The sequence below is a fragment of the Caenorhabditis elegans genome, chromosome IV (assembly GCF_000002985.6).
Source record: "Caenorhabditis elegans chromosome IV".
Taxonomy (NCBI): Eukaryota; Metazoa; Nematoda; class Chromadorea; order Rhabditida; family Rhabditidae; genus Caenorhabditis; species Caenorhabditis elegans.
Genome location: NC_003282.8, coordinates 16239017 through 16266846, shown reverse-complemented (window position 1 = coordinate 16266846; position 27830 = coordinate 16239017). Strand labels below are relative to the sequence as shown.

General features: G+C 34.8%; 3 protein-coding genes and 62 non-coding genes across 68 annotated transcripts; 31 read left to right on the top strand and 34 right to left on the bottom strand.

The window, feature by feature from the left end:
• The first annotated feature begins 6818 nt into the window (after positions 1-6818).
• 21ur-1225 lies at positions 6819-6839 on the top strand. The gene has a single exon (NR_066164.1).
• Positions 6840-7130: 291 nt separating this feature from the next.
• 21ur-2386 lies at positions 7131-7151 on the bottom strand. The gene has a single exon (NR_066163.1).
• Positions 7152-7275: 124 nt separating this feature from the next.
• On the bottom strand, positions 7276-7296 carry 21ur-11553. Its single transcript, NR_066162.1, has one exon.
• Positions 7280-7300, bottom strand: 21ur-2815. The gene has a single exon (NR_066161.1).
• Positions 7281-7301, bottom strand: 21ur-5147. The gene has a single exon (NR_066160.1).
• An 11-nt stretch (positions 7302-7312) lies between these two features.
• hlh-31 (BHLH domain-containing protein) lies at positions 7313-9217 on the bottom strand. The gene is made up of 3 exons (NM_001028022.3): positions 8929-9217; positions 7882-8014; positions 7313-7540 (listed from the first exon to the last, which is right to left on the bottom strand). The coding sequence occupies exons 1-3, from the start codon at positions 9177-9179 to the stop codon at positions 7430-7432; spliced, it is 495 nt and encodes a 164-aa protein (NP_001023193.2). The 5' UTR covers positions 9180-9217; the 3' UTR covers positions 7313-7429.
• On the bottom strand, positions 7563-7583 carry 21ur-5157. Its single transcript, NR_066159.1, has one exon.
• 21ur-2896 lies at positions 7606-7626 on the bottom strand. Its single transcript, NR_066158.1, has one exon.
• On the top strand, positions 7821-7841 carry 21ur-4405. The gene has a single exon (NR_066157.1).
• Positions 7824-7844, top strand: 21ur-13263. The gene has a single exon (NR_066156.1).
• On the top strand, positions 8204-8224 carry 21ur-11754. The gene has a single exon (NR_066155.1).
• Positions 8207-8227, top strand: 21ur-2956. The gene has a single exon (NR_066154.1).
• Positions 8355-8375, bottom strand: 21ur-14157. Its single transcript, NR_066153.1, has one exon.
• 21ur-9662 lies at positions 8359-8379 on the bottom strand. Its single transcript, NR_066152.1, has one exon.
• Positions 9218-9274: 57 nt separating the features above from the next.
• On the top strand, positions 9275-9295 carry 21ur-6456. Its single transcript, NR_066151.1, has one exon.
• A 361-nt stretch (positions 9296-9656) lies between these two features.
• On the top strand, positions 9657-9677 carry 21ur-3735. The gene has a single exon (NR_066150.1).
• Positions 9678-9689: 12 nt separating this feature from the next.
• 21ur-12956 lies at positions 9690-9710 on the top strand. The gene has a single exon (NR_066149.1).
• A 220-nt stretch (positions 9711-9930) lies between these two features.
• Positions 9931-9951, top strand: 21ur-14133. Its single transcript, NR_066148.1, has one exon.
• On the top strand, positions 9932-9952 carry 21ur-2487. Its single transcript, NR_066147.1, has one exon.
• A 45-nt stretch (positions 9953-9997) lies between these two features.
• On the bottom strand, positions 9998-10018 carry 21ur-12473. The gene has a single exon (NR_066146.1).
• On the bottom strand, positions 10001-10021 carry 21ur-2989. Its single transcript, NR_066145.1, has one exon.
• Positions 10022-10210: 189 nt separating this feature from the next.
• 21ur-5494 lies at positions 10211-10231 on the bottom strand. The gene has a single exon (NR_066144.1).
• A 298-nt stretch (positions 10232-10529) lies between these two features.
• Positions 10530-10550, bottom strand: 21ur-12349. The gene has a single exon (NR_066143.1).
• Positions 10531-10551, bottom strand: 21ur-2706. The gene has a single exon (NR_066142.1).
• Positions 10552-10572: 21 nt separating this feature from the next.
• hlh-17 (Helix-loop-helix protein 17) lies at positions 10573-12083 on the bottom strand. The gene is made up of 3 exons (NM_070527.6): positions 11906-12083; positions 11163-11295; positions 10573-10804 (listed from the first exon to the last, which is right to left on the bottom strand). The coding sequence occupies exons 1-3, from the start codon at positions 11974-11976 to the stop codon at positions 10703-10705; spliced, it is 306 nt and encodes a 101-aa protein (NP_502928.3). The 5' UTR covers positions 11977-12083; the 3' UTR covers positions 10573-10702.
• 21ur-3494 lies at positions 10827-10847 on the bottom strand. Its single transcript, NR_066141.1, has one exon.
• On the top strand, positions 11108-11128 carry 21ur-6043. Its single transcript, NR_066140.1, has one exon.
• Positions 11312-11332, bottom strand: 21ur-5298. The gene has a single exon (NR_066139.1).
• On the bottom strand, positions 11499-11519 carry 21ur-6582. The gene has a single exon (NR_066138.1).
• Positions 11842-11862, top strand: 21ur-14841. Its single transcript, NR_066137.1, has one exon.
• Positions 11845-11865, top strand: 21ur-5435. The gene has a single exon (NR_066136.1).
• A 682-nt stretch (positions 12084-12765) lies between the features above and the next one.
• On the bottom strand, positions 12766-12786 carry 21ur-8977. Its single transcript, NR_066135.1, has one exon.
• Positions 12787-13158: 372 nt separating this feature from the next.
• Positions 13159-13179, bottom strand: 21ur-4924. Its single transcript, NR_066134.1, has one exon.
• Positions 13180-13498: 319 nt separating this feature from the next.
• On the bottom strand, positions 13499-13519 carry 21ur-8969. The gene has a single exon (NR_066133.1).
• A 516-nt stretch (positions 13520-14035) lies between these two features.
• On the bottom strand, positions 14036-14056 carry 21ur-1864. The gene has a single exon (NR_066132.1).
• A 460-nt stretch (positions 14057-14516) lies between these two features.
• Positions 14517-14537, top strand: 21ur-2870. Its single transcript, NR_066131.1, has one exon.
• Positions 14538-15056: 519 nt separating this feature from the next.
• F38C2.1 lies at positions 15057-19416 on the bottom strand (the record flags this gene model as incomplete). 4 transcript variants are annotated; one of them, NM_001307174.1, is made up of 4 exons in its annotated part: positions 15057-15111; positions 16596-16746; positions 16930-17070; positions 19407-19416. In NM_001307174.1, the coding sequence occupies 4 exons, from the start codon at positions 19414-19416 to the stop codon at positions 15057-15059; spliced, it is 357 nt and encodes a 118-aa protein (NP_001294103.1). The 4 variants fall into 4 exon arrangements, with proteins under 4 accessions (NP_001294103.1, NP_001294104.1, NP_502927.1 ...); NM_001307175.1 differs by lacking the exon at positions 15057-15111 and having other exon boundaries at positions 16580-16746; NM_070526.1 differs by lacking the exons at positions 15057-15111; positions 19407-19416 and adding an exon at positions 17872-17893 and having other exon boundaries at positions 16580-16746.
• 21ur-3287 lies at positions 15262-15282 on the bottom strand. Its single transcript, NR_066130.1, has one exon.
• 21ur-1774 lies at positions 15589-15609 on the top strand. The gene has a single exon (NR_066129.1).
• 21ur-2805 lies at positions 15826-15846 on the top strand. The gene has a single exon (NR_066128.1).
• Positions 16134-16154, top strand: 21ur-2687. The gene has a single exon (NR_066127.1).
• Positions 16394-16414, top strand: 21ur-2392. Its single transcript, NR_066126.1, has one exon.
• Positions 16860-16880, top strand: 21ur-13606. The gene has a single exon (NR_066125.1).
• On the bottom strand, positions 17425-17445 carry 21ur-11614. The gene has a single exon (NR_066124.1).
• Positions 17426-17446, bottom strand: 21ur-1384. The gene has a single exon (NR_066123.1).
• 21ur-10074 lies at positions 18041-18061 on the top strand. The gene has a single exon (NR_066122.1).
• On the top strand, positions 18042-18062 carry 21ur-2883. Its single transcript, NR_066121.1, has one exon.
• Positions 18719-18739, top strand: 21ur-8312. Its single transcript, NR_066120.1, has one exon.
• On the top strand, positions 18809-18829 carry 21ur-9184. Its single transcript, NR_066119.1, has one exon.
• A 299-nt stretch (positions 19417-19715) lies between the features above and the next one.
• On the top strand, positions 19716-19736 carry 21ur-1619. Its single transcript, NR_066118.1, has one exon.
• On the top strand, positions 19717-19737 carry 21ur-10535. Its single transcript, NR_066117.1, has one exon.
• Positions 19738-19918: 181 nt separating this feature from the next.
• 21ur-80 lies at positions 19919-19939 on the top strand. Its single transcript, NR_066116.1, has one exon.
• Positions 19920-19940, top strand: 21ur-4952. Its single transcript, NR_066115.1, has one exon.
• Positions 19941-20615: 675 nt separating this feature from the next.
• Positions 20616-20636, bottom strand: 21ur-7524. The gene has a single exon (NR_066114.1).
• A 333-nt stretch (positions 20637-20969) lies between these two features.
• 21ur-5566 lies at positions 20970-20990 on the top strand. Its single transcript, NR_066113.1, has one exon.
• Positions 20991-21329: 339 nt separating this feature from the next.
• On the top strand, positions 21330-21350 carry 21ur-4678. The gene has a single exon (NR_066112.1).
• Positions 21351-22740: 1390 nt separating this feature from the next.
• On the bottom strand, positions 22741-22761 carry 21ur-2750. Its single transcript, NR_066111.1, has one exon.
• On the bottom strand, positions 22744-22764 carry 21ur-11761. Its single transcript, NR_066110.1, has one exon.
• Positions 22765-27377: 4613 nt separating this feature from the next.
• 21ur-3919 lies at positions 27378-27398 on the bottom strand. The gene has a single exon (NR_066109.1).
• Positions 27382-27402, bottom strand: 21ur-14998. Its single transcript, NR_066108.1, has one exon.
• Positions 27403-27499: 97 nt separating this feature from the next.
• 21ur-13892 lies at positions 27500-27520 on the bottom strand. The gene has a single exon (NR_066107.1).
• A 71-nt stretch (positions 27521-27591) lies between these two features.
• 21ur-9532 lies at positions 27592-27612 on the bottom strand. The gene has a single exon (NR_066106.1).
• A 25-nt stretch (positions 27613-27637) lies between these two features.
• On the top strand, positions 27638-27658 carry 21ur-6697. Its single transcript, NR_066105.1, has one exon.
• A 104-nt stretch (positions 27659-27762) lies between these two features.
• On the bottom strand, positions 27763-27783 carry 21ur-13997. The gene has a single exon (NR_066104.1).
• A 16-nt stretch (positions 27784-27799) lies between these two features.
• 21ur-8522 lies at positions 27800-27820 on the top strand. The gene has a single exon (NR_066103.1).
• The last annotated feature ends 10 nt before the right edge of the window (positions 27821-27830 follow it).

Sequence of the window (27830 nt, the reverse complement as noted above, 5' to 3'; positions counted from 1 at the left end):
TGGTTGTAGAGCATGAGCAGTGCCAAGTGAGGGACTAGTTTGCACTTCCATAAATTTTTTGCTGAATTTTTCAGAACAAAGTGAGTAGGAACAAATGATGGCAAATAGTATGAAGATTATTTTACTTCAAAAACATTTCCAGAAAAAAATTAGTTTTCGAGATACTGCCGAATCAGTAAAAGTTGTCAAAAACGGGCTCACGAGATGTCGGCCGCTGTATTTCTTGTCATGACACTGGTAAACAACTTAAACAGTCAAATACAAGTAGACGTAATTATGGACAATACTTCATTAGTTGAACTTTTTTCGATAGCATGCCCAGTTTTTAAGTTGTGCTCGTTTGAAAAATTTGTAAATTTATCAAAAATCGAAAATTGGATAGAATTATGGCCGGCACTGTAGGTCACTATAAAACTTGGGAGAGTTGAAAGAGAAAGTCTTGAGGATTTGTTTAGCCTGACCTGGTAGTTAATTTTCCAAATATGGGGTTCAAAGTTTAGTTTACAATCTGTAATAGGACCCAAGTCTCGGACAGTGGGGGGGGGGGGGGGGTGGAAGAATGGGGGCACAATCAACTCCTACAAGCAGTGAAGCCACTCCATAATCCTATCGCTCTGTACGGATCACCAGCCTGAAGCCAACTGGCATGTAAATCAAGACTGGAGAGTTTAGAGAGACAATACAGAAATGCACTCAGAATCTGCTGTGGGCTCACGACAGACTTGAGCATTGAACACGTCTACAATGAAGCGCAAATGTTGACATTGAGCAACGAGTTCGAGCTGGCTCGAGAGCAATTCCATATGGCTATTCTGAAGTTCCCAACCTATCACAATTCCAACCTAAAAACTAGAAGAAAAATGCAGGGGCAATCCCCCAAGGAACCCGCCTCTAAATCTACCGGTTGATATTAACATGAGACTCGAAAGGATGCGGTGAAGTGAAGAAGCTGCTGCGGCAAGAAACCATACTCTGTTCGTAACAAAGTTACTGAAAGACCATCCAGAAAACAAAGTGATATCCAAGAAAGCCCTGAAAATTAAAACTGAAGAACCGTCGCTCCCGAGATCGACCAGAATGGAGCTCGGGCTTAGATGTAAGTACTCGACACTTCTGGACTTCTGGATTTCTGGATACAGCAAAATAGGAGGTGGAATTGTGTTGCCGTGCACACAATGCGAAGACACCGAGGATGGCGTGAGCCACCTGCTCAAATGCGGAAAAGCCACTAGAAGCCGGAAACTATGGAAGAAGCCGGTAGAGGCGACCAAATCCCTTGGGCTCCCCTACCTTCCCTTCGATGGAGAAGGATCCGGAGCAGTTATATTTTCCACCTCCAGCGACGCGATGCATTGCATCAATAACTCTCGAAAGACTCTGAGACCCCAAAAATTGGATTTGGACACGTTGCAGAAAGCCATGGCAACGGATCCTTTCCAAATCACCCGTGAGCTGTCAACCACACTTGGGTCCCGTCAAACCAACATTGTACGAGGCTGGGAACCTCTTGGAATAAAGAAACTTATGGGTCAATTCATACCTCACACCTTGACACAGGCGAACCTTGATTTCTTAGTGGGTGATTCCTTTTCCCTCCTCACACCACAGGATGCCGCCAAACCCGACCTTCACCCCAAAAAAGGCATGCTCTCAGTGTGGAGGGGAGTCTAGGGCCAACTCTACTGGGAACTGCTACCTGAGGGCAAAATGATTAGTGGGGACATCTACTTTATCTAACCATGGAACCTGAAGGAAGTCATCGATGGTTCACCCCTGATGGACAAGCAACTCTGTTTTCAGCAAAACAACGCTAGTTCCCACTTCTCGAAACAGGTATAGTAGGAACAGACCAGCCATGGATGGATGGTTCTCCTTCACGCACCGTATTCTCCAGACCTCACTCCATCTGAATACTAGTCGTTTTCAAATATGGCCCGTGTCCACGAGCGGAGAATCTTCAATACCCATAAAAGTGCCAATGTGGCACTCAAGCATTATTTCGACTCGCGCCCGGAAGGGTTCTGTTAGCAGGGCATTAATAAGTTGCCCACATGTAGACAGTATATTGTTGATAATGATAGCGAATAAAATTTATCCTATCGTTTCTCTTGCTTCGAGAAATAAACGATTGAAAAAGTTATAAAGACTTCCGGACCAACCTAATAGATTGATAGAACGTTAAAGGATAGAAGGATGGAATATCTTTACGTCATCCGCGAAGCAGGAGACTATGATAGACGGTCCGAGATCAATCAATAAGTAATTAGTAAATAGGATAAAATTACCCTTTAAAATTGTAGAAGTGGAGACGGAAGACCACCGGATCGGATAAAAAGAAGCGCGAATTCCAACTTGGCTCATGGAACACCCAATTTCTGCTCGGTTCAAGACTGTCAGCAAAGGGTTGAATATCTCAAGAATTCTAACTGCCACATCGTGAATCTCCGAGAGACTTGCTTCTTCTCTATGTCGTACATCGACCAACCAGAATACCAACTGTTCTTCTCGCCAAAATCCAATGCAAAAGACTTGGGACTGGGTTTCTTCGTAAATAAAAGTTCAGATCTCAACGCCATAAACGTCTTTTTTCGGAGGAGACTTCAACGCCGCAACCTCTTGAGACTGGACACTCTACGAAGACGCCATCAAAGACTTGAAGAAATACGCAAGCATTGGTTCGTACGACTCATTCGTCAAAACACTTCGTCAAGGACTAGTTCCCCTTCTTGCTCTCAAACGTCACGAATTCAGTCAAAAGGTCAACGATATTCTGAAAGAGAGACGATCTCGGCATTTGGCTCTAGCTTCTTGCCCAAGTTTAGCCCAAAAAATATTAACTTGGATCAGAAGCTATCTAAACTTGGGCAAAAGTTAGGCAAAACTTTGGCAAAACTTGGATTCAAGCTTTACCAAAGTCTAACCCAAGTTTCCCCCAACTCTTGCCAAACTTTGGCCCTAAATTTTCTTATTTCGTTTCAAACTTGGGCCAAAGCTTGGCAAGAGTTGGCTGAAACTTGGGTTAGACTTTGGTAAAGCATCCAAGTTTTGCCAAACTTTTGCAAAACTTTTGCCCAAGTTTAGACAGCTTCTGATCCAAGTTAATATTTTTTGGGCTAAACTTGGGCAAGAAGCTAGAGCCAAATGCCGAGATAACTTCTTGAATCTCACGCTCCAGTTTCCGCCAAGCTCCGGAAACTATCTCAAGAAGCTAAGAAATCCATCACGGAGGATGTAATCAAAAGTACACTCAATTCTCGAATCCTGTCGGAAGAAGAGATCTTCAGAGATTCTGAAGAAATCCGTCCCTACCGAAATTTCCTGGCAAAATCTCGAAAGAGCAGACGGATCTCTCACTGCCAACCGAATTGAAATCCGGAAGATCGTCGAATCTCACTCCAAGTCGCTCTACGAGGCTCCCACAAGTCTTCCACAAAATCCAAGTCTTCAGAATTTTGACCTCATCGCCTACGACTGGAGATCAGAAAACTCATGATTAAATCTGCTCCAGGTCTCGACGGCCCCGGAACTATGGACAGATGGAAAAAAAGACTGATCCCAAAAAAGTCAAAAGCTATCAAGATCAAAGATTTCCGACCTATCTCACTCCTACCTACTCTGGGCAAAATGTTCTTGAGTATTCTGAACAAAAGGCAGACACCTACAGGGTGCGCCATAAGTATGGTAACACGTTCGCGGCTCTATAGCTTCCCGTGTGGAGAAAGTTATTACCTCAATTTGTACAAGTTTTGTTCTCCATAAAATACTGACCAGATTAACGTTTTGAATTTTTAAAATATCCCCATCCGCATCGCTGCAGGCCTTCAGAACTTTTGAGATCACGATCTTGATGGCACGCAAGTTGGCATTCTGCGGGAGATTTCTGAAAGAAAGTCAAAGCGGATTCAACATCCAGAGCCTCGCCATGCTCATTGGAAAGTGCAACGAATTCCAGCTCAATCAGCAATCACAGTTTACGATATTGAAGATCAAAGTCAACCTCTGCACCGGGGTTCGTCAAGTAGACTCATTGTCAGCGGAAGGCAGGCACATAAGAAGACTGGAATTTTCGGACGACGTGGTCTCAATTTGGTCTTCTCTTCAAGAAGTACAAGAGCGTCTGGAAATCTTAGATCGTATAAGTTTTTCACAAAAAGTATCTGTTTTTCACTAACTTTCTACCTCTTTCCCAGAAAACTGATAGGCTCTGGTGTTTCAAAGTTGTTATTTTTGAAAAGTTGTTATTTTTGAAAAGTTGTTATTTTTGAAAAGTTGTTATTTTTGAAATCTTCTCATCTTTTTTTTCATATTCCCTCAAACTCTCATAATCTAATTCTTATTTTGAAGAAGGGATATACGATACATTTAGCTGCCAACACATCGCCACCCTCCCCATAAAGAGGCACATATTTACAGCCAATGACCTATATATTCAAACATTAGCTCTATTGTGAAGGTATCTACACGTACGATATGTACTGCTGCACTGTTATGATTATCCTATCCTGTGGGACCCTTTCTCGAATAGATCTTTACAACCCCCTACAACAAGACACAATGTTTTTTGGGGACCAACCATCTTAAAGATGTAGTAGAGTTTGAGACTGTCAAGGAATAAAGATATTAATTACAACAGTTAATTTATGCTTTTAAAGAAGAGCACGCGTCGTACACATGGCCCGAATCGATTTGTGGTGTTTTTACCTTCAAGCAAGGAGAAGTTAGGATTTTGGAGGGTGAACGGGTAGAAAATACAGATCTTTTTGTGATTTTGCGGCAAAAGTTTTATTTTTTGACAGTTGACGTTATGAAAGACTAGGTAATATGCTAAACTTTAAAAAAAAAAGTCGCTGGGCACAACTAAATGGACATTTATATATTCTTAAGCTATGTTAAAATTTTAATAATGAATGGTGAGTGTTTGAATGGGAAATAATGTAGTCAGATGATAAATTTGTTGAGTATTTGTTAAAATAAAAATTAATAACATAAAAAATGAAGAAAAAATAGAAAAAAACCGTGAAAATGAGAGAAAAACAATGAGAAAATGTTACAAATTGAAAATCGATAATTCAAATATCTTCATGTGCGTTGCATGTATTATTCAAAAATTATTCATGTATTTTATATGAATTATACACAACTCGCGCTCATGGTCTCGCCGCGAAAAGCGATTCGTGTATTGTACGGCCGCGGTTTGTGTATTAATCGTGTATTATACATTTGCGTGTATAATACATGAACCGCGCTTTACCTGTGGAACGCGTTCGCCTCTTGAGCAGAAGTTTGTGGGTTCGGTTCCCACACATGGTTTAAATTTTGGCCTTTTTTTATACAAAATTTTTAGAACGGGAAACAAATGTTTAAAACAGTTTTTTGAGGTTTTTACATTACTTTTTTGCTTCTTGATTGAACCACAATTACCCTGGAAACTTTTCAGAAATTTTTATTTTTTCGAAAATTGCCACTTTTTTCTCCACCAAACCCATGAGAAAATTTGATCAAAAATCTTTTTTGAAATTTTTTCAAAAATGCATGAAATATTGTAGAGTGTCACAAATAACTTATTTTTCATTGTTTTCAATGACCGAATCACTGATTCTGATGCCGTATCAAGACGTTTTACCAAATCGATATTGGCAAAACACCTTGTCTTTGAGACTCCATATCTCCGCAGGAAAAAATTGCGCTTAAAAGTGATCAACTGAAAACTTGTTAAACGCAGTGTGATCTAAAACTTTTCAGTTGAACACTTTTTTATAAAAAATTTGGTTGCTGAGATATAGACCTTTAACTATTGAGAATATTCAAAAATAATGAAGCTCAAATCAATTGGTTCCAACTCGGCAACCAAATTTTTTACAAGAACGTGTTTTACTGAAAAGTTTTAGATCACATTGCGTTTAACAAGTTTTTAGTTGATCACTTTTAAGCGCAATTTTTTCCTGTGGAGATATTGAGTCTCAAAGACAAGGTGTTTTGCCATTATCGATTTGGTAAAACGTCTTGATACGGCATCGGAATCAGTGATTCGGTCATTGAAGACAATGAAAAATAAGTTATTTGTGACACTCTACAATATTTCATGCATTTTTGAAAAAATTTCAAAAAAAATTTTTGATCAAATTTTCTCATGGATTTGATGGAGAAAAAAGTGGCAATTTTCGAAAAAATAAAAATTTCTGAAAAGTTTCCAGGGTAATTGTGGTTCAATCAAAAAGCAAAAAAGTAATGTAAAAACCTCAAAAACTGTTTTAAACATTTGTTTCCCGTTCTAAAAATTTTGTATAAAAAAAGGCCAAAATTTAAACCATGTGTGGGAACCGAACCCACAAAATTCTGCTCAAGAGGCGAACGCGTTCACCACTCGACCACCGAAGCGATGATTTCCCCCCTTCCACCATTGTGGTGAGACTTCTGTTGGCGCCAGAGACAAAATCTACTGTTAACCATAGGAAATGCACTGATTTCAGTACTACATTTTCAGATGAAAATTTCCAGACTCACAGAGGTCTTCCGCCGAAACAAATTACAGATTCTGAAAGCCTAAGATGCCAGCTATCGCATAACACGTTTACTTTTACCCGATCGCACCGTATGGTTGAATAACTCCCTAGTGAGCAAGCCAACTGTTGACACTCCATAGGGAGACAAACCGAGTGACCACGCAAATAGAACTGGGAAAGAGATTAGCAGTGCGAGTGTTTTTTTTTTAATTTTTTAAGCCAGGAAACTGTAAAATTTGCCACAAAGTGGCTTAGTGCAAAAAAAAAAACTGTTTCAAGTTGTCCATAACACAAGTCAATCAAATATTTCAACAATGTATATTTCTCAGCATTTTCAACTGCAAACCTTTTATAAAACTTTATTCTCAATAAACTCATGTTTAATCCTATTTTTTTTGAGTAATTGAAAATGACATAAGGTTGAATATAAATTAGATGAAACCCATCACACAATCTAATACACATCATATCCAAAATTCACTGAAACAGTAAAAAATTGAAGCTGTCCAAAATTTAAATTCCAGGAACTTACACTCTCGCGATACTTCAATAGCAAAATTTTCCGCTCAAATTTTACTTTTGAAATTTAATATTTCTACTGTTTTCTATCAGATTGTTTGTTAAACAAAAGAATGGGTTTCTTTGGAACTGAAATTATTTTTAAACAAAGTTTTTTATCAAGTTATGGAAACAGTTGAATAATTAAAATTTTCAACCGATGTGAAAATAGCGTGTTTTTGTAACACATTGAAAATCCCGCTTTGAATTCCGACGACTTTTGTAGCATAGTACATTGAATTCAGACAAAATTAAAGTTACTTTTTATCAAAGTATGGAAACAGTTGAATAATTTAAATTTTCAACCGAAGTGAAAAACAAACGAAATCATGCGGAATAAAATTTATTGATTGAAAAATTTTAAAACTTTAGTCTACATGGTCGCTTGATGGCTTCACGGATTTGTTCAAGTTCTTAGAATTTTCCGATTTCTGCTTCAACTGGGAGACCAATACACTGAGCTCCTCAATCGCTTTTGCCTGGAAAGTTTGTTTTAATATGGATTTAAAATGCAATACCTTATCAAGTTATTTTTATTTTTCGGGCAACTTATGTAGTCCGTGAAACATCATTTTTCAAAAATTACCACTTGTAAAAATGTTGTAAATCAGCGGAATTTTTTGTAATTTTTCAATGAATTCGAAATAAAACATTGAAGAATAATTTTTAAAGTTGTTGAAATAGAGGATTTTTTGAAAAATAAATGTTCGGTACAGTTTCAATCAGTTTATAGAAGCCGGCGAAACCGAATCAAGACAATGTTGACTGCCTCTCTTGGAAAATAGTAAAAAAATTTCAAATAATTATTCAAACTACCTACCTTCATGATGATATGATTTTTAGCCAAAAGCAACGTAGCAATCTTGCTCAACTTCCTCACGGAACCCCCGTGAGCATATGGAATTACAGCTCGCAGATCGTCAAGTGCCTCGTTTAAGTCATGCATTCGGCATCTGGAAAATTATAAAAAATATCACCAAAAATCAATAAGCTCTAATTGAGAGAACTCTTTTTTATGTTTCATGTTAATCATGAAACGGAAAACTCATGCGCACTATTCCAGTCAAACGTCGTTTTTTTTTTGAAAACAAAACTGACTGTTTCAGATTTAAAATATAGGCACTCCCTGTCTACAGAGTAGTTAATTCAGGAGGTTTACCTTTGCAGATAAACGGAAAAATTCTAAAAATGCCTAATCAGTCAATAATTTTTTTTGTGCAAAAATGAAAAAAATCTTTGAAAATAAAAAAACATTTTAAATTATTTGGAACATTTATAAAACGAAAAATCACCAAGCAACGTAAAGAAAGACAAATGATTGGAATACTGCATTACATAAACTATTAGCTAGTCTTCTGAAACCGAAATAAATTAAAATTTGTTCCACTATTTACTGTCATTTCTACCAAAGACTTGCAAATGAGCAAATAGTTGAGAAAAAAGGCAAATTCATGACCCAACTTTGAGTTGGCTGCAATATTTCTAGAAAATCATATTGGAATTGAACAATAATCACAGCCACTTTGTATCGGAGGTATTTATTTCAATTTCTTCTTTCATTGTACTGTTTTTGATGAAATCGTATTCCCCTTTTGTTCATTCCATCCGGACTGGTTTTAATCAAAAAATCAAGATAGGCTGATTTAAGATATTTTGTAGATTCATCTTTTTTCTGAAACACGAAATTATTGAAACTATGGAAAAAGCTTGTTTGTTTGGGCATATCCTAATCCTAAGTCTAAGAAAACGACTAAGATTAAGCCTAAACCTAAAACTATGCCTAAGATCAACAATAAGCTTTAGCCTAAGAATATGCCTAAGTCTAAGCCTAAGCCTAGGCCTAAGCCGAAGCCTACTAAAAACTAACCTTTTCAAGAGCTTTGACGATTTCATTTTCCGACTCGACAGCTTGCCGTCCTTACTCAATAAACCGGACAATTTAACTTGAGATCCAAGCCCTGATTGGGCCATATATTTCTCATTTATCTTGTTGCGTATCATATCTAATCCGCAATCTTTCCATTTTCCAGAATCATTTTCGCGGGCAGACATAAAGATTTGAAGAATTTCAGTTATTTGTACTTTTTGATCTTCAATTCTCATTTTGTAGTTGTTCATCTTTATTTATTTAATTTGTAGATAATTCTGAAAACAAAAATTTTCCACGGTTTTAGTGTCACGTTATTGTGCAACTACTTTTGAAGAAATTTTAATGAAACGCATAGCGAAAATCTCAAATATTAAACATTTACTTGACAGAAAAATTATACTGATTCCAAAATAAAATAGAATGAAGAAAACTTGACTAAGATAGTGCATTTTTAAACAATAAAATTCTGAGGAAACCTGATAAGACACCGCGTATCCTATGACGTCATTTCTGAGAAAGACCGAGCAAGCCAACTGTTGACACTCCATAGGGAGAAAGACCGAGTGACCACGCAAACGAAACCGGGAAGGGATGGGCAGAGTCAGTTCATAACATTTTTTTCAAGTTTCCAGCATAGTAACTATAAAATTTGCCACGAAGAGGCTTAGTACAAAAAATACTATTTCAAGTTGTCCATAACACAAGTCAATCAAATGTTTCCACAATGTGTCATCTTTGCTATAAACAAGTTTCTACATTTCTAAACCAGATTTTAAAAACTGACCAAAAATTCTAAAAATTATGAATTATTTTGGTGTTCAAAGAAGAAGAGTAAAGAAGAGAAAGAAGAGTATTTTAAAATAGTTCTGATGAAATTTTGTTTAGGGAGTGAACGTTACAAACAATGTAATGCAATTTCAAGTTTTCTATTGAAATTTTCAAAAATAGTTTACACTGTTTCACAGTCTCTACTTGAAAACCCTCATATGATAACCATTATTGTTGTTCTTTTGCCGCTTGTGGTTACAAGTTTTATTTTATGTTTCAGAGTTACATGAGTGATTTTTTTATTCTAAATGTGTTTCTACCAATGTGTTTCATCTAATTCACATCTAATTCAAAACTTATTGAAACATTAAAAAATTGAAGTTGGCCAAAAATTTCCATTGGCAGTAACTTACACTCTAGCGAAAATTTAATAGCAAAATTTTCCGCTCAAACTTTACCTTTTTTGGAATGTAATGTTTCTACTGTTCCATTCAGATTGTTTGTCAAACAAAACAATGAAATTCTTTTGGAACTGAAATTACTTCCAAACAAAGCTATTTATCAAACTATTGAAACAGTTGAATAATTTAAATTTTCAGCCGATGTGAAAATAGCGTGTTTTTGTAACACATTGAAAATCCCGCTTTCCATTCCGACGACTTTTGTAGCACAGTACATTGAATTCAGACAAAATTAAAGTTATTAAGAAACAATTCTATATTTTTTGAGAAGTTAGTAAAGAGTTGTTTGCTATATGATGCAGTCAAATGCACAATAAATGCAAAAATGTGACAATTTAATGTGAAAATAGCGTGTTTCTGTCACACTTTGGAAATCCCGCGTTCTTTGGAACTGAAATTATCTTCAAACAATGTTTTTTATCAATTTATGGAAACAGTTGAATAATTAAAATTTTCAACCGAAGTGAAAAAAAAGAAAAAAAAACCATACGGAATAAAAATATAAAATTAATTGATTGAAAAAATTGAAAACTTTTCAATGTTCAGTTTGCATCAGGCTTTAAGGATTTGTTCAAGTTCTCCAAATTTTCCGATTTCCGCTTCAACTGGGAGACCAATATACTCAGCTCCTCAATTGCTTTTGCCTGGAAAGTTTGTTTTAATATTAGTGAAACTTGCATATTTCTATCAAGTTATTGTTATTTTTCGGGAAAATTATGGAGTCAGTGAAACATCAGATTTCTAGAAAATGTGTTTTTTTTCAAAAATTATCGCTTCTAAAAATGTCGTATATCAGTCGAACAGCAGGATTTTTTATAATTTTTCAATAAATACGAAATAAAAATTTGATAAAAAATTTTAAAAATTGATGAGTTACAAGTTTTTGTTAAATAAAATTTACAGTTTCAATCAGTGTATAAAACTAAATAAAAACAATCGATTTTTGCTGCTAATGGGCAACACAAAAAAAATTTAAAAAATATATTTATACAAAGTGCCTACCTGCATGATAATATGATTTTTGGCCAAAAGCAACGTAGCAATCTTGCTCAACTTCCTCACGGAACCCCCGTGAGCATATGGAATTACAGCTCGCAGATCGTCAAGTGCCTCGTTTAAGTCATGCATTCGGCATCTGGAAAATTATCTTTGCACTGAAACGTTTCATCATAATAATTTTCGCAGTTCTTTTGAAATAAATGAAAAATATGATACGGCAATTTTTTTTGTATTTTTTCAATTTTTTCAATTCTAAAGTTAAATTTCATAACATGTGTAAAAATATCTGAAATTGCAATTTTGAACAAATGTTTTACTTTCCATTGTAAACTTGGGAGTTTTATAAAAAAAGAATTCTTACCAGAAAGTGATCGAAACTGCTTTTTTAATAAACATTCTGAAACAGTGAAGTTTTTCTGATTTCAGTTTATTTGTGAAATTCTTTGAGAAAACTGGTTTAGTCCACAATTAATTCATGTTTAAAATGTCCAACATTGAAAAAATAAATGTAATATTTGGATTTGGAATTTTTGTACGCCTTCAAGGCAGCCTACCGGCATGATTAAACTATATTTTTTGCAAAATAATTTCCGGGAAACGCAATTCCGAATAAAATTTAGTTTGAAATTTAATTTCACTGTTTCAGATGTTTTATGAAAATTGAACTTATTTTAAAAAAAATTGATTTAGTGCATACAATGGAGAATTTTAAAAAATTAAAACTGAAAAAAATTTTAAAATGTTACCTTTCTCTCAAATTGATGGAAAGTCGAACACCAGGCTCAGCGAAAGCAGTATCAATTCCAATTTTCTCCATTGTAACGACAACTATTTCCCGAAAAAATCTCTGAAAATCAAAAACTCCGCCTCCAAAGTTACAGTACCCCGCGAGGAGAGTCCCCAGGGACCCCATGACTGGGGTGTAAGTGAATGAGAGGAATGACAGGAAAGAGACAATAGGGAGTGAAATATGAAAAATGACAGATTTGATAATGCAAAGTGACAAGTTGGAGGAAATAGTTAAATATACCATATTTCTGGGAGCACTATAGACAGACTTGTTGACACTCGGGACCAGTAGAGGAGAGTCAGTCACCCTACCGAGTGACAAACAGCGTATTTCAGATACGCGCGGAGAGACACGGAGCAATGTTCGAGCGGCATTGGTGATAAACGGTGCGGAGAAAATAACAGTACACAGTTTCAGACGAATTCCAGTTTATTCAGAGGATATAAATAGGAATTAAAGTGATTATCAGGATGGAAATGGTGCAGAGTCCTGAGTCACAGTGTCTGCGGATGGGTAGCCGCTGACTCGTCTGGAGAAAGTAGAACAGAATGAACGATTGGCCTAAAAGTAGGATAGAATTATTGTGTGAATTTACGGAGCTACGACGCTCCGGAGTAACGGGAGTTCTCGGAGGAGCGCGCTTGCATCGGGAAATACGCAAATGGCGGTAATTCAAAAGGGAATTATTATTAATAGATAATAAACGGGAAAGGGCAACGGAGAATGAGTGTATTCGCGGATAATGAGTGGTGGCGAGTGGGTGAGCCTGACCGGTCATATATCCGCAAAGTTGCGACGCAGGGGGAAGCGTTAGGCCCAAGTCACAACAAGACTGAACTAACAATGAAAAAATTCAAAGTTAATAAGTACAAAGCTTGAAAAAGGAAAAAATTTTTAGTCAAAAATTGTTTAATTTTCGGTTTTACACAGCAGGAAAAAAATTAAATTAGTTGGATATTAATATTCCATTTTATTTGAATTTCAAAGTACACAAAACATGAAATAGGAAACTATACTAATTTTTTAATTTTTTTTTGCTTGAAAACCGAAAATGTTTGGCTGAAGTTTAGCTTTCATGAAATCGGTTTTTTTTTTTGAAAAATTTGAATTGAAAATTCTGTGCTCTTCACTTGTTGAGATCATAAATCTAACTAGAAGCGGTTTACTTCCCATTTCCTAATTTTTTATATACAGGAAAATTCAAACAGCTCACAATCAGTTACTGGTTGACTAAAAGGAACAAATCAAAGTTGATAAATACATAGCTTGAAACAGAAAAATAATTTTTAATCCAAAATTTATCAATTTTGGGATCACAAAGTAGAAAACAATTAAATTAGTGAATTTTAATATTTCAAATACATAATCATTTCATTTGAATTTCGAAACAGGCAATTATACGAAACATGAAATTGGAAAATATACTACTTTTTAAAAATTTTTGGCTGAAAGTTTCCTTCGTTAAATCGGTTATTACTTTTTTACCGAAACTTTGACCTGAAAATTCCGCACTTGTTTGACTTTATTTTTAGAGAAAAAAAACATTTCCATTTTCAAATATCTGCAAGAACTGGATACTTTCCAAAACTCTGCAATTTATGAATATAGGAAACAGTGTTTTTTTTTTCTGAAATCAACATATTTTAATATGTTACACGATATTTGAAAGTGCATGATATTGGAAAAATTTTGAGCAAGCAAGGGTTGCTATTCCAGAAAAAAATATTTTGACACAAAAAACAGTTGAGATCAAAAAACAATTTATTATAAAAACATTGTGAAACACGAATTTTTATAATTTTTTTAAATTAAAAAAATAAAAAGAAAACCTGATCAAATTTTTCAGTTTTGAATGAGACAACGCTCATGCCAAATACCACAATGATCTTAACCTCTTCCACCCTTGTGGCAGAGTACGGAGCAACAGATGGAGCAGGAAGCATTTCCTTTTCTCAATGGGTGTCTAGAGATTGTATCTCAATTGGCGGAAATACATCAACTGGGGGGAGAGGGGAAAAATGAATACTAATTACTAGCATAAATAATAGGAGTTTGGAAATGAAAACGGATAGATTTATGGAAATTTATGATTATTCATCTTGCTATACTGATGTATAAACATTTTTGGAATTTTCAAGAAATTTTGAAACGGGAAATATTTATTTTTTAGTTTTAAGTGACTAAACGACTAATCAAGTTTAACTAATCCTAAAAATTTTCTCAACATTGTGATGACCGTGAATTTCACACGGCGTGAAACATTCAAAACTTTTAAAAATGGGCGTCGATCATCTCAAGGGCGATTAGCATTATTTTTTCATCAAAAAAGGAATTCGTTTATAGATTTCCAGCAAAAATACACTCAAAATATAGTACTCAAAACATTTGAAAATAAACGAGAAAGCCTTTTAACGACATTTGAATTCATTTTTCAGAATTTCATTTTCAGATGATTTGAAAATATCTAATTTTTCGATTTAATTCTTCAATTTCAATTGTCCGTGGGAAAAAATAGTCAGAAACTGCTTCAAAGTGTCTATATGTCAATCGAAATGTGTCAACCGTAATTAACGAAATAGCTAGCTGTTCGGATTTTGGCCTCAACTCCGTCATTTTTTATTAGTTTTACAATTAGTTGTCAAATATCCTAAATAATGAAATTTTGAACTAAAAATGGAAACAGGTACAAGTTTAAAAAGTTGAACATTTCATTTTTCACTGTTTTTCAAAAGATTTAGACGAAAAAAAATTAATTTCAGTGACGTGCCAGAATAAGTAGTCTTAATTTTAGATACAATTTGAAAAAATTATATTGAGATCCTTTCTCATATTTTCTTGGCCCAGTAAAATGAATCTATATGTGATTTCATGTGCTATATCAACCCGTAGGCTGGTGTGAAGCCAGTGTGTAATGGTACACAGATTTTAAATTTTATTGTCAAAATAGCAAAATAGCATTCTCTACTTGCACCAACACCACAATAGACCACCAGCATGTTCAAATGAAGAGTTTTCCGTCAAACGATGATACAGGCAGCAAAGTGAGATTTGAATGTCGTCCGGTGAAATCTTGATTTCCTATCGTGATTTGAATTCCGATTGGAACGTTATTGAACTGACAAAACTGTACCTCCGTGTATAAAGTTTCCCCAATGAAGTAACCTGTAACTTTACAAGATAGAAAAAACTTTAATCTCAAAATTGAGAAAACCGATGGGTATTTTAAGTTTTTTTTTTCAAATTATTTCAGAAATAATTTCAGAAAAATAACCAAATAATATGTTGTTAATTTCAGACATCACCAATTTAAATCAATACATTTCAGATTGACCAATATTCTGAGTTTGTAAATTTAGATGACAAAAGTTATTTGAAACAGTGATTATTTTTAAGTGAGTGAGTGCTTTGGTATATTTAAAAAATGGTTTTAAGACTTTTTAACAATGAATGTGAGACTATTTCTCTCAAATTTGACATGACTAATTATAGAATTCAGTGTAGACCGTGAAACCGTAATGACTGAATATGTAGAACTGTTAAAAAAATGTTAACATTTTCTGATCTTTTTATAATTGCTCTTTTATATTTAATGCATTTTTAAAATTACTGTAAATAGGAAATTTAATAACTCACTGTTGCTAGCCAACACACTATGAATCAAGAAATAAAAGAGAACGTGTACCCTGGTCATTCCCAGTAATGGAGTCGATTTCTATTTGAAAACAACTGCCTTTATTCACATATGGCAAAAACATGTTGAAAATTTCAATGGTGAGTTTGTCACATTTATCAAAGTAAGCTATTTTGTAACAAATAAAAAATAATTTTTCACGCTTCAAGATGGTTTTAATTTTACAAAAAATCACACGTTTTCAATAGATACAATCATGAATTAAGCAGTCTACAATTACACTCTATAGGTTAATAAGCGTAGAAGCATATTGAATTGAATATACGATTTTAAAAATATCTCTAGTTTTCAGTGAAAACTTAGAAGCTTGAACAATCACAACTCTTCCAACAAAAAAATTCAGAAACATGAAGATTTGCAAAAATTCTCAAAAACCAATCTGAGTGTTGTTAGAAACGTTTTTTTGAAAGAAAATTTTGAAAACTGAACAAATTATAAATTTCCAGCGGTTTCAAACTGGTGTTAAAATTTAGAAACTAATAATAAAAAACGTTATATTCGTAATATTCTCAAGACAAAATATAATTTTTTTGTATTTATTTTTAAATTTTTCTCAGAGGAAGTATACATACACTTTTCCGAAGCCTGAAAAGGTGTTTCACAAAATTATGATGATGTTTAAATTTTCCCATAAGCACAACAACACAACAACGCCTGTCTTCGTTCTCACAAATTTACCTCCTAGCAAAAATATAAATATTAATTTTACTGTTTCACACATGTTTCGTAAAAAGAGTTGTATGAAAACGTTAATCCGTCGATTATTTTTGCATAAGAATTCTTGTTGCTTATCAAATTTGAAAAAAAAATTATATATTTTTAAAATGTGCTTCAAAAATCGACAAAACATATATAATCTCATTTCAATTCGCTTCAACTCTTTCATGGAGAAATCTCAAACTCATCATGGAAAATCAAGTGCCTATCGCCTTCTTTCTTTCAAATCTGCACAAACCTTCCCTTAACAGTTCCAGCTTTTTCAGTTTCAGAAGAAAAGTCGGCGGTGATAATGAGGTAGTCACCGGATCCTTCGTACTTGGCGTTTGTAGTAGTACCCACCGATTTTCCGGTTCCCTCCGCGAACTTTGCAATGTAGGTGGATTTGTCTTTAAATAGTTGTCAAAATTTAAAAAAAAGTGAACAGTATTCGATACTACTATTTGAAAAATTTAATGTTTCAAGTGTTTAAATTTAATAACATATGTATTGAAATGACCGATAATTCATGGATATACATTAGAAAATATTTATCTAAATTCTTTATTTTTAAAAATTTAATAAATGCTCACCTTTATTTCCATAAACCGCCTCCTTACCCTTATGAACCAGAACTCCGCTTGGATGATAATACCCTTCTACCTCCGCCCACACCTCATCGTCGATGAATTTTGCGTATTTATCAAATTGTAGCTTCAGAAGGGCTTCTGCTTCTGAAAATTATTTTTGAACACTTGGAGAAACTTATTTATTCTACCAGTACCACTACAGTACCTTGACATTATCCCTCACCAACTCCCAACCCAATACCTCTTCTGTAAACAAAAGCTCAATTTTTCCTAAACTACAGTAACCCTACCGTATACCTACAGTACTCCTACAGTACTACTACAGTACCTTGACATTATCCCTCACCATCTCCCAACCCAATACCTCTTCCAACTACAGAAAAGAGAGTTGAATGATCAAAGATCAAACTACAAACTACAAACGGACGGAAGGACACGCGCTTTATATATAGTAAATTGATTGATATATACTTTTTGGAAATGTTGAAAATATATTTAACTTTCGAGTAACGCATAAGAACTAATTCTTCGAGTTTCGCCATGTTTTTGGTATAAATGTAAAACAGTATTTTTTTTTTGTAAATTAAAATTAAACAACCAATAAACAAATGGTAAATTTTTTTTTCGTTCCAACATTGCAAAAAAACTTTGCTGCAAGCTTTGCTAAACTGTGTCCAGAAATGGGATTTTATTTACATATTTTTATATTGATTAGGAAACTTTTTTAAAATCTACTGTTTAATTTCTTTCACAGCCCAAAAAATATTTCAATAAACTTGAACGTATTTTTTTTTAATTTCAATGCCTTAAAAAATTAGTGTCGAAGCGCCCGACATCTGATGGGTTAACATAAAAAGCATTCAAAGCGGCCGCATGAAAACATTTTCTTACTATTGCTCCAAAATTTCTAAAATTTTTCCAAAAACAAAAACCCTAAAAACTTACGTTCAGAAGTATAAGAAGCCATTTTCAAAAAAGTCAAACTGAAATATATCTGTTTCAGTGTTCAGTTAAGTACTCCCTAACTTTGAAAAATTGTCACATCAACTACGAATGCTACAACTTTTCAACTGTTTCGATGACTGCGTATCTTGGTGTTATCTTTAAGTTACCATTACGAAAAAAACACTCTAACTGTGTAGTAATTGTGATAATTGGTATTGACATTCAAAAGTTGAGATGTCTACAAAAATTCTGCATTCCATATTCCACAGATGTTTGCTTTACTTCAAAATATAATAAAATTTGATTTTTTAAAGGCTAAATAATTTTTTAAAAATTAATCCTTACAAAAGTATAGATAATAAGCGTACGGTGCTCATTTCTTTCAAAAATTAAGTAAAGAATTTTCATGAAATTGCTAATGAGATGAACTAAAAACAGGTTCTAGAAAAAAAATTATAAAAGTGAAGATCTATACAAAACTAGAAATTTAACAATATAGATAAACCTGCAAGTTTTTCCCAAGTGTTAGGGTAAAAATACAATTATAGATACAGGGATTTTTCTTAATAATTGGAATCTGTTGTCAGTATCATTTGTCGTAAAAATGGCCGGAAATGCCCGAAACCTCAAAAATGAATAATTGTAGGGCGGCACAGAACTTAATTTTTATTTCGAATAACAATTTTGTGGACAATTTTTTTTGGGCAAACATCGACTTTTCGATGTTTTAGGGTAAAAAAGTGACAAAAAGTAATGTTTTAGTTTTCATCAAAATTTTTGTTCTTGTTTTGAAAAAATTTCCGTTTCCCAATACACTGATAACTTTTCAACTCTTTGTTGTGCTTGTTCCATGTGGGTTATCAAAATTTTTTTGAAAAAAAACACAAAATACTGTTTCGTCAAATTGATTTTAGAACACCCTTCAATACGGCGTCAGTAGAGTAATGTTTTTTTTGAGGAAACTGTGCATTACCAATAGTTTTAAAGGAACAAGGATCAAAAAATGGTTTTTAAAATTATTAAATTTCCCTGGAATTATTTCACAAATAGACGGACACCATAAAACATTTTATTAAACAATTTTATTTATAAACACCCAAATTATCGCCAAAACCGAAATGATGGACCCTGGAAAAAATTTGATTTTTCAATGCTAGAATATAATTAACTCAGCAACAAATTCACAAATTGCCATTGCCAAAACCGATTGAACATCTAAAAAAATACGATACATTGTCTAACAAGATAATCAATGCATATTCATCCCCTCTTGCTGTATTTGCATATACTCATTCAGTGTCCAGGAAAACTGGCGCCGATGTTCTCCAATTGAAGGTTGAAATATAACCAACTGCAGTAGTGTTGTCGCTAGTTGTCAGGAATTCAATATTGTTAAATCGTGGATTTATAAAAAACAGAGAATTATTAAATAACTTAAAAAACATCAAAACTTTTTTTTAAATCTCAAAAAAAAACAGGTTCACCAAGAAATCGCAAAAATCTTTTGACTCTAATAAATTTTTTAAAATACTCACCATTACTCATTTGCAATCAATTTTTGTTCTAGAAAATAGGAAAGATGATCAAAACAGAAAAAAAAATATGGAAGAGCGACCACCAGTCACCCGAAAAAAAGACATGAAATGACTGAAGACTGTTCTGACTAACTTCGATGGGTGGTCTGATAAGTATCTTCCATTTCGATGCATTTTGCGCGGCAGCACTGTTTTGCAATCGTCAAATTGAACTTTCAACTTTCAGCTGTAGAAAATTTGTAAAAATTGGAAAATTTTGTGACATGTTTCACGTAGTTTTCAAATTATTTGACTTGTTATATTAATCGGTTTTCTCTCCTATCGAGTGGTAATATATTGATATACTGGTTCGAGGTTTCAAAAATTCAATAGAAAAACGTTTTTTGTTGGATTAATACTGGGTATGCTTTCAACTTGCGTTGGCAATAAGTGTCAAAACGTTTATAGTTATTGGTTTTAGAAAATATCTGTTTCAGATAGTTTGTAAATTTCCTTTCAGTTTTTGTAAAGGGTTGACAAAAGTATAATGTAAAGTTGCAAAACACCAAAACAAATTAGAAATATTCAAATTATCAGCACCGCATTTGAACTTCAAGCTTCATCAGATAATGTTTTTTATGGCTTTCGTAGATCTAATGTGTTGTTTATATGAAGGATGACGTCATTTGTATTCTTATTTGATCTGGAACAAGTTGAGTTATTACCTTTTTTAATATGAAAATATTTGTCTTGTGGAACATGTGGGAATTTCGTTTTAAATTGTCACAAAAGGCTCAAAGTTTGGCGTTCTTTTTTTTGTAATACATTTTATGATTCAATTGTTTGCATGGGCTCCTACTTTGGAAAAGAACACCGTCGTCAGGTAGAGGCATAGGAGGCAGGCGGGCCTAACACCTGCCTGCCTACTGTTCAAGAAGTCAGGCGTGGATCGCGGAGCGAGTCAGACGTAGGTCGCCGCAAGGCGTACGCGGTAGGCGTTATGGCGCCTGCATGGAAAGCGTATTTATTTTCAAGATCTTTAATAACTTAATGTAGTTGTTGCATTATTAATAGTGGTCATTCGGCTCCTATACTAAAAATTACATTTTTCAAATGAAACAAATAAAGATTATTAAAGTTTTTTTATAATACTTCAATTTCAATAACAATTTTCGTTTTTTTTTTGAAAAATAACATTTAATTGTTTGAAATTGTCAACTTTTTAATCTCAAAAAGTCTCCTTCCCTTTTATTGACTACAAAAAGTTCAAGTTCTAAATATGATAAACATGAAACCGTAAATTTTAAAATTATTTGAATACAATAATTAACCGCAATTAATGGAATCAGCTATGTTGATTTTGCTCGAAATTATAGAAAATGAGTGATAAGAACTAAAAATCACTTTTCTAGAACCATATTTTTAAAATTGACCAAAAATTGGTATTTTCTGATTCTGGTTTTCAGAGAAGATATTTTTTCTCATGAAATTTTTTTTCCTTCCCTTTTTTAAGTATAATTAAACAATTTTTTAAGTCGTGTTTTACAATGTTTTCATTTTGAATTATTTTTTTTTAATTACTGCTCAGTCCTTTTTTTTTGATAAAATAGTCCCAACATTACAAATTTGTGTCACAATATTTTTCCAGGAATAGTAACCCTTGCTTGCTAATATTTATTTATTTCATTTCCACGTTTTCCTAGTTTTATGCATTTTTGTATACCATGATACATATTAAAATATGTTGCTTTCAAAAAAAAACACACTGTTTATATGTTCATAAATTGCAGAGTTTTGGGAAGAAACCCCTGAAAAATATCAAACTATATCAGCAAATATCCAACTAATTATATTCTGCTGTGTGGAACCGACACAATTTTTGACTAAAAAATTGTTTCCTGTTTCAAACTATGCACTTTTAATAAACTTTTTTTTTCTTGTTAGTCTCAGGTATCGTGCAGCATATTTAAAATTGTTGATTGATTACAGAAAAAAACACTATTACACAAGCTTCACAAATAACAGAGTTCTGGAAACAAATGTAACAATATATTTTTCCGTGTAACAATCTATTTTTCGTGTAACAATCTATTTTTCCGTGTAACAATCTATTTTTCGTGTAACAATCTATTTTCCGTGTAACAATCTATTTTTTCGTGTAACAATCTATTTATCCGTGTAACAATCTATTTTTCGTGTAACAATCTATTTTCCGTGTAGCAATCTATTTTTCGTGTAACAATCTATTTTCCGTGTAACAATCTATTTTTTCGTGTAACAATCTATTTATCCGTGTAACAATCTATTTTCCGTGTAACAATCTATTTTCCGTGTAACAATCTATTTCTTCGTGTAACAATCTATTTATCCGTGTAACAATCTATTTTTCGTGTAACAATCTATTTTTCGTGTAACAATCTATTTTCCGTGTAGCAATCTATTTTTCGTGTAACAATCTATTTTTCCGTGTAACAATCTATTTTTCGTGTAACAATCTATTTTCCGTGTAACAATCTATTTTTTCGTGTAACAATATATTTATCCGTGTAACAATCTATTTCTCGTGTAATAATCTATTTTCCGTGTAGCAATCTATTTTTCGTGTAACAAACTATATTCCGTGTTGAAATCTATTTTTTCGTGTAACAATCTATTTATCCGTGTAACAATCTATTTTCCGTGTAACAATCTATTTTCCGTGTAACAATCTATTTTTCGTGTAACAATCTATTTTCCGTGTAGCAATTTATTTTTCGTGTAACAATCTATTTTTCGTGTAACAATCTATTTTTCCGTGTAACAATCTATTTTTCGTGTAACAATCTATTTTCTGTGTAACAATCTATTTTCCGTGTAACAATCTATTTTTCGTGTAACAATCTATTTTTCCGTGTAACAATCTATTTTTCGTGTAACAATCTATTTTCCGTGTAGCAATCTATTTTTCGTGTAACAATCTATTTTTCCGTGTAACAATCTATTTTTCGTGTAACAATCTATTTTCTGTGTAACAATCTATTTTCCGTGTAACAATCTATTTTTCGTGTAACAATCTATTTTCCGTGTAGCAATCTATTTTTCGTGTAACAATCTATTTTTCCGTGTAACAATCTATTTTCCGTGTAACAATCTATTTTTTCGTGTAACAATCTATTTATCCGTGTAACAATCTATTTTTCGTGTAACAATCTATTTTTCGTGTAACAATCTATTTTTCCGTGTAACAATCTATTTTTCGTGTAACAATCTATTTTCCGTGTAACAATCTATTTTCCGTGTAACAATCTATTTTCCGTGTAACAATCTATTTTCCGTGTAACAATCTATTTTCCGTGTAACAATCTATTTTTCGTGAGATAATATTTCATTGATCAGATTAGTTTCTCATCAACAATATTTCATATTTCTTCAGACACTGAAACAGAAAAGTTTGATGAATTCTGCGAAAAATTCGATTTTAACCTTTTTAACTTACACCGCGAAGTTATATATATATATAATTCATTCACGTCTTCAAGGCAAAACATATAAGGGGAGATCGTATACAAATAATCACAGGGAAGAATTGGTGGATGATAAAATGATCCCATAAACCGTTACTAGTTTGAGAGATCAAGTTGGGGGAATGAGAATATTAAGGGGGAAAGAATTTAACCGGGAAGCAAACATAGAGCGATTTAATTTTTCCGGGAATTGCTTTGCTAGACGGTTCCAGGTGGCGAGGTTGACTCTGAGGAATCCTTTGTTTGTTTCGCCAACAGATCTAAGCATGTAGGGGTATCTTGGAGTTACAGCTTTCTTCACCGACGATGACACATTTGGGTAGTGGAAGTTTCCAGTTATGATGTTGTGGTAAGTGCGAAGGATCTGCAAGACCCGCCTATGTTGCACTGACTTCAAATTGGCTTGGGCCAAACGATCCTCGTATGAAGAATACTTTATGTTGCAGCGTTGGAAGACGCGCCTGGTGAAGAAACGGAGAGGCTTTTCCAGTTGTTTGATTAGAGCCCCCGAGGTGGGACTATAGATTTCGCATCCATAATCGAGTATTGGTTGAACATAAATATTGTACAGCTTGAAGTATAGGCTGGCATTAGTTGAGCGAAAAGCCTTGAGGAGTTGCCGGCATTTGAGTAGAGCTGCATTTGTGACATAAGTGATGTGGCCGTGGAAATTTAGTTTGTCGTCAACGAATATGCCGAGATCCTTCACTGATTTCTTCTTAGCGATGATGATACCATTCGCAGTGTAGACAAACTTCGGATTATTTTTTCCATAATGAACGACTACAGACTTGTTTTCTGCCAAGTTGAGACTCCATTTTCTGCACCAATCCGTGACAATATCGATAGACTTTTGGATTGAATTGCTGTTGTCACCATATATCTTTATGTCGTCAGCAAATGCTGATATTTGAACATCAGGAGGGAGCATACCGAGCAAGTCATTGATATATATCAAAAACAGGAACGGTCCACAGACGGAGCCTTGAGGCACTCCAGACAGCACCTCAAGTTTGTTCTTTGAAACGTGGTCGCATACTTTTATGGATGAGGTCCGATTGCTGAGGAAAGAGCGAAACCAATTGCACATTTTGACATCCAGGCCGAATAGTTCCAACTTGCAGAGCAGTAGGTTGTGTGGCACGCTATCGAAGGCTTTTTTGAAGTCCAATTATATCGCATCAACGTACTTTGATCGGATCGTCAAGGAGTCGAGGATTTTTGAGCAGGCATTGAGCAGGGCAAGGGTGCATGAGCGAGAATTCATGAAGCCAAATTGCGATTTAGATATTTTGGAGCTGCATTCCTTTCTTAACTTCTCAACTATGAACTTCTCGAACACTCTCGATAGTGGGTGTGTCAAAGAGATCGGTCGATAATTGTTAGCATCCGTGCGGCAACCTTTTTTATGCACAGGCACAATGATAGAAGATTTCCAAATTTCCGGAAATTGGCCAGAGGCATACGACTCAGAGAAAATGAGTGATAGAGGTACAGAGAGCGAGTGCACACACTTCTTGATGACGAAGAAATTGATATTATCCTGCGAGAATCCGATTTTGGGTCGTAACTTCTGGATGATCCTGCATATATTTATTGGCGTAAAGTCCGGATCAATTGCGATGGGCTTTTGGGCAGGCAGGGCTGGGAACGGATCAGAGGGTGGTGTGAAGGATTTGGCAAAAGAGTTGAGAAATTCATCCGCGATAGCCACTGAGTTTGTAGATAATTGTCCTTTGACCACGAGACAAGTCACATGAGACGGAGTAGACGTTCGTTTCTTCACCATTGATAACAGTTGTCTGGGATTTTTAGACTCAACAATTCGATTTTCCTCTTTTGCAAGCATCTTCTTGATAGAGCGTAGACGAGCTTTGATATACTTCTTTTGATCGGAAGGTGGACTCCTGAGCCGTCGCTGTTTGACTCTCTTTCGCAAGTTCTTCTTGAAGTTGGGAGATATTGTATTAGTCAGTTTGGCAGCAGGTGTGAATTCACGTATCAGCTCGTAGAATATTTTTAGGAAATGGATCAGTTTCGTTTCGCATCGGGAGAAGTAGGAAAATTGTCGAGCCCAGTTGAAGATCAGAAGATGGTTGTTCAGAGCTTCAAAGTTACACTTCCGGAACTGAAGAATAGTAGTTCGCCTGTTTAATCGACGTGCAGTTCTCGCATAATTCAGGACCAAGTTGAATCTTATTGTGGAGTGATCAGAGAGCATTATTGGTGAGTCGATACTGACATTTGAGATCAGTGAAGGAGAATCCGTGAACAGGAGGTCAAGGAAGTTTTGCTTTCCAGACATGGCGGTACGAGTGGGCTTCTTTATAATTTGCGCAAGATTGTGAGAGCTCATAAGATCAGACAGGTCCTGGTGAATGTTTATTGGTAGTTGATCCAGTTTGTCCCATATGAGATTTGGCAGATTGAAGTCTCCCAGTATGAAGTGGTAGTTAGCAGGACTGCTGATGAGCTCGGACAGGTTGCTGTAGAGGGCAGCAGTTTGTTGGATAGATGTATCTGGGGGACGATACACAAGTATGAACCTGGCCTTCGATGGTTTGTGATCAACAGCTAAGATGTCGCAGAAGTGTCTGTCGTAGTATCGGTTCTGGAGCGAATCAATTTGCGACATAATAAGTGAGGGTTTGTGGAAAATGGCAACTCCTCCTCCTCTGGATTTCGGGTGAGATTGTAGGCGGTCGGAACGAATGCACATCAGGTCCATAGTAGAGCATAGCGAAGATGGCGTATCCGGTGACAGAAATGTTTCGGTCAAGAAAAGAATATCGATATTTTCTTCCCGTATATAATCCTGGATGTATTTCAAACGCTCCGCCGAAGCAATTGATCTGATGTTGGCAGAAGCACAATTGAGCTTACTAAGAGAGTCCACAGAGGATGTCGATTGATGATTAGCAGGTGTTGGAGCGGTTGCTTGTCGCTTCGTAGCAGCTTTTTGAGTCGAATTTGATAGGGTTGTTGACTTTTTAGTGTATAGCATGGCGGCAGTGGATACAGTTGACTTGGCATTTGATGATTTGGCAGTTGAGTGAACAGGTGTAATTTTGGCCACCAAAGGACATTGACGAGTAATAGAAATCTCTATCATAGATGTAGTGGGTGACGATGATGAAGAACTGTTTGCAAGTTTCGTTGAATATGTCCGGTGGCAGAATTCCTATGTGGAGCTCGAGAGACCTGGCGCCGATGTTGGTGTTATCTGTGCTGTCAGCGGACGAGGTGTGGAGAGTTCACAAATATCAAGATCACGGACGTAATATTTGATTACTCCAGCCTTACGGTTTTCCTCATAGGCTGTAGCTCGCCTCTGTTTGAGCAGTATAAGTTCTTCGGGCGACATGTCTCTCCGCCATCTGATAGTTCGAGACGATACTGGGCGTTCAGGAAGATTGTGAAGTGCCTTGGAAAATTGTCGAATGAAAGTATCCCGTTGATATTCAGTAGCAAACTTAACCTTGAGAGGGCGAGAAGGAACATCCGGTTTTTTGCATTTGATTCGGAAGAATTGTTCAGGTTTCGGAAGAGTATCCAGCTTGGCTAAGTTTTCCATGAGTGAGGCATCAATTGTCGTTTGTTCTTCTTTCTTGCAATCCGGTACATTCTCAATAATCGCGTAAATCGAGTTTTCCCCGAGCTTTCGGAGATCAGCAGCGAAGTGAGCCTTTTCGATGATTTTCACAGATTGAGGGTCGTTTTGGACTACAGCGGAGTAAAGTTTACTCTTACTTTTGCTAGCATCATTGGTGATTAATGGGAAACCTTTAGTAGCTTCCAACTCGGCAATTTTCTTCGATTGTTCCTTGACAGTTTTCTCCAAAATGGTGATTCGTTCGATCAATTCCTTGATACTTGGCTGTCCGGAAGCTGGTGTTGATGGCAAGTTTTGATTTCGCAGAATATTGTCACAAGTAGGCGGAATTGTAGCAGTTGGTGAAGAATCAACTATCATGTCGTCATCGGGTGGGGGCATTTCGGCAAAAATCGATACGAGAGCAAGAACAATATGCGGCCGACCGCTGGGGAGAACGGGAGGACGAGTGAGAACGGGAGGACGAGTTGTATTTCTCAATTATATAAAAGTTGTTCCTTTTTGTTAAATTTGAACATATTTGCAAGAGGAATTGATATTGGCATCTTTTGAATTTTCTGTGCCACAAACTTTTTGATTTTTACGTACTGAGGCAGCACAATGTGGTCTAGATTCTAGAATTTTAGGTTAACATATTGCAATAATGTACTATTGAACAAATATTTGAATAATTTAAGCACATTCTTCATTAATATGTTTGAGAGTATTACCAAATTTATAACAATAGTGAGACACTCACCCTTTAATTTCGCTTCAGCGGTTTTGAGATCGGAATTGGAAAGAATACAAAAAAAAATTCATGAGAACAATATTCTTAATTGTTTGAACATTGAATTATGAATGATTAGTTATTTCGAAATTTGTGTAAGTATAGTTGCGTTGACAGTCAGAGCTTCAACGAATAACAGTTTTCTTGTATTTTTTAAAAAAGTAGTATGAAACACGAGAAATCAGAAAATTGACAACATGGGAGGTGTTGAATGTGTCTAAAGTTAGCTTATCAAATTAAAACTATAAAACTTGCACAGATTGGTTGGTACATTTTTCTTAATTGTTTGAAACATGATAACATGAATTTTTGTTATTTGACAATTTCACAAAAAGTTTTTTAATAGTGGGCGAAATTTTTCAGTTGTTCAAAAAAACAGTGTAAAACAGACAATTATTAAATTGCACACCCGCCATGGCGTAGTTCTAAATGTGGGAGGTTATTGCAAAGTGACAATTAACTCGAAATTGTTTTTAATCGACTGTTTCAATATGTTATTTTAAGGAGGAGAAACTAATTAAACTTCTAATTGCTCACAGTAAAAACTTCTCTGAAACGTT